Genomic DNA, 7,500 nt, shown 5'->3' on the forward strand with positions numbered 1-7,500 from the left:
GTGTGTGTGTGTGTGTGTGTGTGTGCGTGTGTGTGTGTGCGCGCGCGCTTGGGGGTGCGTGGACTTTTATTTGATTTTCTCCTCCTCTTACTCCTACTCGTGCTCCTGCCCCTGCTCCTGCTCTTCCTCTCCCTCCTCTTTTTTCATATCCTGCTCCTCTCCCTTCACATCACATCCTCTTCTTCCTTTCCCTTTCCCACCACAATCACCACGAGACCCCACAAACACCCAAACACAACAGCCACAGAGACACAACCCAAACACAGAAAACCACCCTGTAAACAAAGTAAAAAATCCAAGCTCCCACAGCAGAAGACTCCTCCCCACCCACACAGCACCTCCAGCACACCGCGACACCCTCAAAACACCCTCTCTGTACCCCCAACATTTGTATAAGATAAGCCCAACAAACCCATTACGTCAGCCTGTATGTAAAAATTGAAGACACTACAGCAGAAAGTTTCCTTACACACTCACTTACTTGATCTTAGCGTACAGACCGTCTTCAACACGGCCGAAGAAGGGCAGGGAGTAAGCCACCACCCACAGGTTAGAGGCGCCGCAGTCCAGGAGAGGCTGCGACGCCCATTGACCGTCATCCGCCCTGGTGAGCGTGATGGGGCCCGGTGGCACGCCCTCCTCCCCTCCCAGGCTGCTGTTGATCCGCCGCCGGGAGAATCTGTGACGGGGAAGGGAGGAGAGAGGTGTTAGAACGGAAGAGGAATATTCAAGAACGCTTTACACTCCCCCCTTCTCTCTCTCTCTCTCTCTCTCTCTCTCTCTCTCTCTCTCTCTCTCTCTCTCTCTCTCTCTCTCACGACTATTTTCAAGGGTCACTGAAATGGTTAGCCCGGTTCTCAACTGTTTTTCTCCTATTTACAATGTAGAAATCTTGTTAATCTAATACTAGAACCATATAAAAACACTTAAACTTCAAGTAGAGCCCTTTGAGAGTAATCTAGGAGCAGAAAGATACGTTTTACAATACAGCCCTTACAGACTTCTAGGTGTAGGGTTGAGCTAAAGTGACGGTGGGTCTGAGACAGGAAAGGAGTGCAAATAATGAAGATGGAAGGAGAAGAGAGGTGTTAAAAGAGCGAGGAGAGAGAGAGACAGGCGTGGCAGCGGCGGGAAGGGGGAGGGGAAGAGAGAAAATGGAGTAAATTCAGGTTGGATCAGTGAGAGGAGAGGAGTGTTAGAATAGAGATCAGACTGAAGGGAGTGGAAGAGGAGAGTTATAGTGGTGGAAGCTTGGTGGCGATGAAGAAAGAGGGAGCGGGTGAGTGGAAAAGAAGACGTGGAGGTGAATCTGTGACAGGAAAAATGTGGTAAGGAATGGAAATAGTGGAGAGAGAGAGAGAGAGAGAGAGAGAGAGAGAGAGAGAGAGAGAGAGTATCTGATAATCTACTTACTACTAGTAATAAACTAGGAGAGAATGAAAAGACCGAAATAGAACGGGGACGCGGAGAAGAAAGAAGAGGAGGAGGAGAAAGAGAAGGAAGAAGAGGAAGAGGAGGGGGAAGAGGAAGAGGAGGGAGAAGAGGAAGAGGAGGGGGGAAGAGGAGGAGGAAGAAGAGGAGATGGAGAAGGGATGCAAAGAGAGATGAATGGAAGGAGGAAAAAGGAGGGGGGAAATATTTGCGGAGGGAAAGAGAGTCATGGGGAGAGAGTGATAGATGGAGGGAGAGGAAAGAGAAATGTTTGAGAGAGAGAGAGAGAGAGAGAGAGAGAGAGAGAGAGAGAGAGAGAGAAAGTGTGAGGGTGTAGGGAGAGAAGCATGGCAGGAGAGATGGATGGATAAAGGGAAGGATAAAGGGAGGGATTATCTTTGTCACTGGCACAGGGACGCGAGAAATCCCACCACCAGTACAGACACTTATTCTGAGAGGAACTGTGTGTGTGTGTGTGTGTGTGTGTGTGTGTGTGTGTGTGTGTGTGTGTGTGTGTAGAGAGAGAGAGAGAGAGAGAGAGAGAGAGAGAGAGAGAGAGAGAGAGAGAGAGAGAGAGAGAGAGAGAGAGAGAGAGAGAGAGAGAGAGAGAGAGAGAGAGAGAGAGAGAGAGAGAGAGAGAGAGAATTAGAACATAGAAGATAATCAAATGAAAATCTTGTAGAGTAAGGGATGCCCACGTATACACTAGGCTGGTCTGGTTTGCATGCAGTGAAGAGAAGAAAGTAAGAACACGAAGAAAGCTACAAGAACTCACTCAAGTTATTAATCCTAAATGTTCATCCATTTATCTATCTATCTATCTATCTATCATCTCTCTCCGCAACTCTATCTAGTACTCTGGGTTTGTCTTGCTTGTATGCAGTGTAGAGAAGGGAAGAACATAAAGGAAGTTACAAGAATCCACTCAAGTTATCAAACCTACGTGTCCACTTATCCATCCACTCATCCATCTATATATTCATCTTCCTTCTTCATAAATATATCTAGTGTTCTATGGCTCTATATCGACACGGCGCTAACCACCTGATCACCGAGTGTACTTCAGTCTACTTCAGTCTACTCAGGCAGTTTAGAACACAAAAGAACAAGAAAAGCTGCAAGAAGTGAAGAGAACAAAGTAAGAACACAAGGAAACTGAGTTGTGAAGGTAGTAGATAATTCTCAGGTTGACCCAGGAATACTTTTATTACTCTAACGTTTCAACTATAAAAGTCTTTAAAGAGATACCTGAAGAAGACTTTCATAGTATTTTAAAAGCATTCCTGGGTCAGCCTGAGAACTGTATACCAGCTTCACTACTCAACTGTCCATATAACTATCTCAACACAAAGGAAACTACGTGAAACCATCAGACTTACATACCGGGAGCACTTCTTGTATAAAACTGCATGTATCTTTCCCATTCATAACTTTATCTGGTCTTCTAAATCTAAAGCACTCTATTGACTCGGCACTAACCGTCTATAACAAGTGTCAACTTTTCTATTTTACAGCCAGTTTCTCCCTATGTATTTTTATAGGACTTAAAAAGCTCTCTCCTGTCATCGTACTAGATTTTCAAACACTTCGGCGTCTTATTTCGACCACGTTGCCAGGCTGTAACAGACGTCTGGGATCTTCAAGCGAGAATTGAAGTGAAGAGCCCAACTACCTACCTGGTCTTCTAAAATAGTTGGTATATGACACTAAAGCATGTCAGAAAGAATCCTGATAACTAATCCTCAGAATGATGCCTATGTGACGCTATATCTCACGCAGTAAAGCTATTAACAGACTCAGCGCCATGACCAATATACAGACCGCCAAATAACTCTGGTTTGTATTCAGAAATGCTTTACTCTCTCACCACGACTATATTCAAAAGCCACACATATAATCAACCGTGTTCTCAAGAATGTTTGTCCTGTTCATAATGTGGAATTTTTGTTAATTTGTCACCAGAACCCTAAATATTTCGAGTCATTTCAAGTAGCACCTTTCTAAAAAAAATAGTGAAAAAGAGGTGCATAAGTGTCTCGCAATATGGTCCTCTAAGAGTTGGTCACGGTTATTGCTGGACCGGTAATGTGGCAGCCTTTCACATTCACACCCCGGATATGATTCCCGACACGGCAGCTCCTCCTCACAGGCCAGATTTGCGTTAGTTTTCAGACTAGCTGTTGAGTATTTCGATGCACTGAGTGTGTGCCGAAGACTTAATGTGAGATGATATGATTAAGAACAGTCTGATTTGCTGTGATAACATTATTGGAAGCGGTGGGACGTTATCTATGCTGGAGGCATTACAGATGAGATGCTGAGTATTTCGATATATTGATGTGTTCTGAAGCCCTGGTGGGTGGCGATACAAGTGGAGACTCCCTTGATTGCTGAGATATATTGGTGGCAGCGGTAAGATTATTTCCTGGGAGGAAGATATTAACAACCCACATGATCCAGTTAAGACATCAGCGTGTGTCTAGCCTCGGGGTGAAGGGAGACCAGAGGAATCCCAAACAGTTGATTTATAAGAAAGAGGAAATGGATAATTGCATGATGACCGAAGTACAAAAGACCCAAAACTCCATTAAAGGACACCAAGCATGACAGACCCACTTGAAAGAGTTACACATGAAAAAAGAACAGACTCGTGAAATCTAAAGTAACTGATCTAAGAGGAGGAGGAGAAGAAAATGGTATACTGATTCAAACACATGTCCTACAACACCAAATGAACTCAGGATGCGCCTTGTGCCCTTAGGTTCAGATGTACTAAATCCTGCAAACCAATTACTTACTGTTCAAGTGAAACAAGTGTGTTATGGAAAAAGTCTGGTTGAAGCAATACAAAGAGAATTAATCTAAACCTAACCCAATCTGATTAAAACTTAACTTTTTTGGAAGATAAAGCTAATGTCCCTTGAAGATAATTTAGATGACGCATAAGTACAAACGTTAACGTGGGCCTGTGTATACAAAGAGTCACCACGCCTTGACAATGCTCGCCCACACAAACCGCTGTGCCTCGCCAATCAACTAATGGCAGGTACGGTTTCTCAAACCCTCAATCACGCAACAATGCTTTCCTCGTTTTTCTATAGTAGTTCGAAAGACTTATCGAGAGAGAGGGAGAGAGAGAGAGAGAGAGAGAGAGAGAGAGAGAGAGAGAGAGAGAGAGATCAAACAGAGTAAAGTTAAAAAGAAACATACTCGTACACACAAACAGAGAAAGAGACAGAACGAAAAAGAGTAACAGGTGAAGAGAGAGAGAGAGAGAGAGAGAGAGAGAGAGAGAGAGAGAGAGAGAGAGAGAGAGAGAGAGAGAGAGAGAGAGAGAGAGACTGTGTAAGGTGAAGGGCTTGCCACAGCTCCGGGAATTAGAGGGAAAGAGGCTGTTTCTGCAGAAGGAGGCATATTATGGGAGTTTTACAGCTGAAGCGGGAGAGGAGTGGGCAGAAATTGGGGAGGAGGGGGACAGATAGGCTATACTCAATTAGGGAGAGGAGGAGGAGGAGGGGAGGAGGAGGAGGAGGAGGAGGAGGAGTAGCAAGGAGGAGGTGGTGGTGGTGGTGGCAGAATGAGAACTAGAGAGAGATAGAGAAGGGGAGGAAAAATGTGTTGGGTGATGGAAGAAAGTTGAGAGAGAGAGAGAGAGAGAGAGAGAGAGAGAGAGAGAGAGAGAGAGAGAGAGAGAGAGGACGTGACGCTAATCCCTCCTTTCCAACGCGACAAGTATTAGCGTGGAAAGAAAGGCAGAGGAAAAGAAAGAAAGAAAGAAAAAAAGAAAGAAAGAGAGAAAGAAAGATAGATTGATAGATGGATTGACAGATAGATAGAGATGGATAAGTAGATAGAGAAAAATGTAAGAGAAAAGAAAAAGAAGAAGAAAAGAGAAAAATAAAAGAACAAAGGAAAGGGGAATACAAATAAGAGGAGAAAGGAATTAAGAAGGAAAAGAAATAAAGCCACTAACCAAGAAAAATAAACGACACAGTCAGATAAACGAACGAACAAATAAACAAACGCAACAAAACAAATAAAAAAATAACACAACGTAGGTACACTGTAATATACCCGTCTCTCTCTCTCTCTCTCTCTCTCTCTCTCTCTCTCTAAAAGGAAGAAACATACCTTCCCATAAAAATATATTTCTTTCTAAGCCTCTTACATGCTACCCGTTCATGGCGGTGGTGGTGGTGGTGGTGGTGGTGATGGTGGTGGTGGTGGAGGAATAGAGAGGAAACCTACGGAAGGGGAAGAGAAAATAGGGACTGAGGGGTGCAAGGTGTGTGTGTGTGTGTGTGTGTGTGTGTGTGTGTGTGTGTGTGTGTGTGTGTGGGTGTGTTTGGTAGAGGATAACTGATGAGGAGGGGGAGTGGGAGTGAGAGGGAGAGAGAGAGGAAGATGGAGGGACGGGGGCTCACATCCTTCATCTTAAACACACACACACACACACACACACACACACACACACACACACACACACACACACACACACAAATACAGTTGGCAGGGCGCGATATGAAATGAACTTGGCATCTTGAAGACAAGGAGGAGGAGGAGGAGGAGGAGGAGGAGGAGGAGGAGGAGGAGGAGGAGGAGGAGGACAAGGAGGAGGAGGAGAAAGGAGGAGGTGAAGGAAAACATAAAAAATAACAACAAAAAATAAACAGAGAGCGAAGTAAAAGAAGAACAAGAACAAGAACAAGAACAAGAAGGCAGAGAGAGAGAGAGAGAGAGAGAGAGAGAGAGAGAAAAGGAATGATAAAACCACATAGAATGAAAAGAAACACGCAAATAGAAAGAGAACGAAAATGATTAACAGGTGGAGAGAGAGAGAGAGAGAGAGAGAGAGAGAGTTAGGGCGTATAATAACGTTTGCTGCTTCAGTGGACCTTTCTGCTCTAGGGATTCTTGCTACTGGGACACTAGCAGCAGGGGGAGGAGGAGGAGGAGGAGCAGGAGGAGGAAGAGGAGGAGAAAAAACAGGTGACTATGACGTGAAAATAAAGAAAAAGAGCATTGATAAAGTACAAAGTGTGTCAAGTGAAAGAGAAGAAAAAAAAAGGAGGACCAGGAAGAGGAGGAGGAGGAGGAGGAGGAGGAGGAGGAGGAGGAGGAGGTGGAGGAGGAGGAGGAAGGAAAAAGTGACGACAAATTGGAAAATGAAGACTATTACGAAAAAAGATTAATAGGTAGAGGGGAAAATATATAAAAAGTAATGTGTGAAGACCATAAGGAGAAGGAATACAAAGGAATACAAAGGAAGGAACAGACAGCAACAGCCCTACTGGACCTAACGAGGCTGTTTGTGTGTCTGTGTGCCTATGCTACCACTACAGATTCTACAAGTTAGAGGCTGAAGGACATCAGGGTTCAAGGAAGAAGAAAAGAGGCCACAGGGAGAGAGAAAGTCAAAGATGTGATAGGAAAGATTGAAAGAGAAGTGATACTATCTAGTACAGTAACTAAAGGACAAAGAAAAGGATATCTTATGTAGGCGCAAAGCACGTCACTTGAGGGGTTAATGCGAGGTGAATGTCCAACCTTTTTTGAAAAGTTTCTATTGTATTTCTACGGACAACATGTGCTGGGAGAGAGTTCCAGACATTTACAATTCTATTGAAGAAATAATGTTTAGCCTCACCTTATCTGAAGCGTTTACCTGTAATCTTGTAACCATTATTTCTAGTGGTGTTGGAGCTGTCTATGGTGAGATAGTTGTTTACATTTACGTTATCAAAGCCCCGGAACATTTTAAATAGTTCAATTAAATCTCGCATTCGCCGCTTCTCTAAACTGAATAAGTTGAGTTCCCTCAAGCGCTCCTCGTAAGGCTTGTTTCGCAGTCGTGGGATCAACTTGGTGACTCTTCTTTGGACTCTTTCCAGGTTGTCTATATCTTACCGACAATGGGGTGACACAGTACTCAAGATGAGGTCGGACAAGCGCATTGTGACAATAACCTCTTCTGATTTAGATTGAAAAGTACTCCCGATAAACCCAACCAATTTGTTTGCTGTTTTGACTACTTCCGAACAGTGTTTACTTGACTTGAGGTCTGAGGTA

General features: G+C 44.1%; 1 protein-coding gene across 3 annotated transcripts in view; it reads right to left on the bottom strand.

Annotated features, from left to right (window-relative positions):
* LOC123514189 (probable G-protein coupled receptor 158) overlaps positions 1-7,500 on the bottom strand; it is a 187,670-nt gene that overhangs the window by 170,314 nt on the left and 9,856 nt on the right. For all 3 annotated transcript variants that reach the window (XM_045271843.1, XM_045271842.1, XM_045271844.1), the window contains exon 2: positions 482-679. In XM_045271843.1, coding sequence (XP_045127778.1) covers positions 482-679 — 198 coding nt within the window. The remainder of the gene's footprint in view (positions 1-481; positions 680-7,500) is intronic.

The sequence above is a fragment of the Portunus trituberculatus genome, chromosome 37, assembly GCF_017591435.1.
Source record: "Portunus trituberculatus isolate SZX2019 chromosome 37, ASM1759143v1, whole genome shotgun sequence".
NCBI classification, from domain to species: Eukaryota; Metazoa; Arthropoda; class Malacostraca; order Decapoda; family Portunidae; genus Portunus; species Portunus trituberculatus.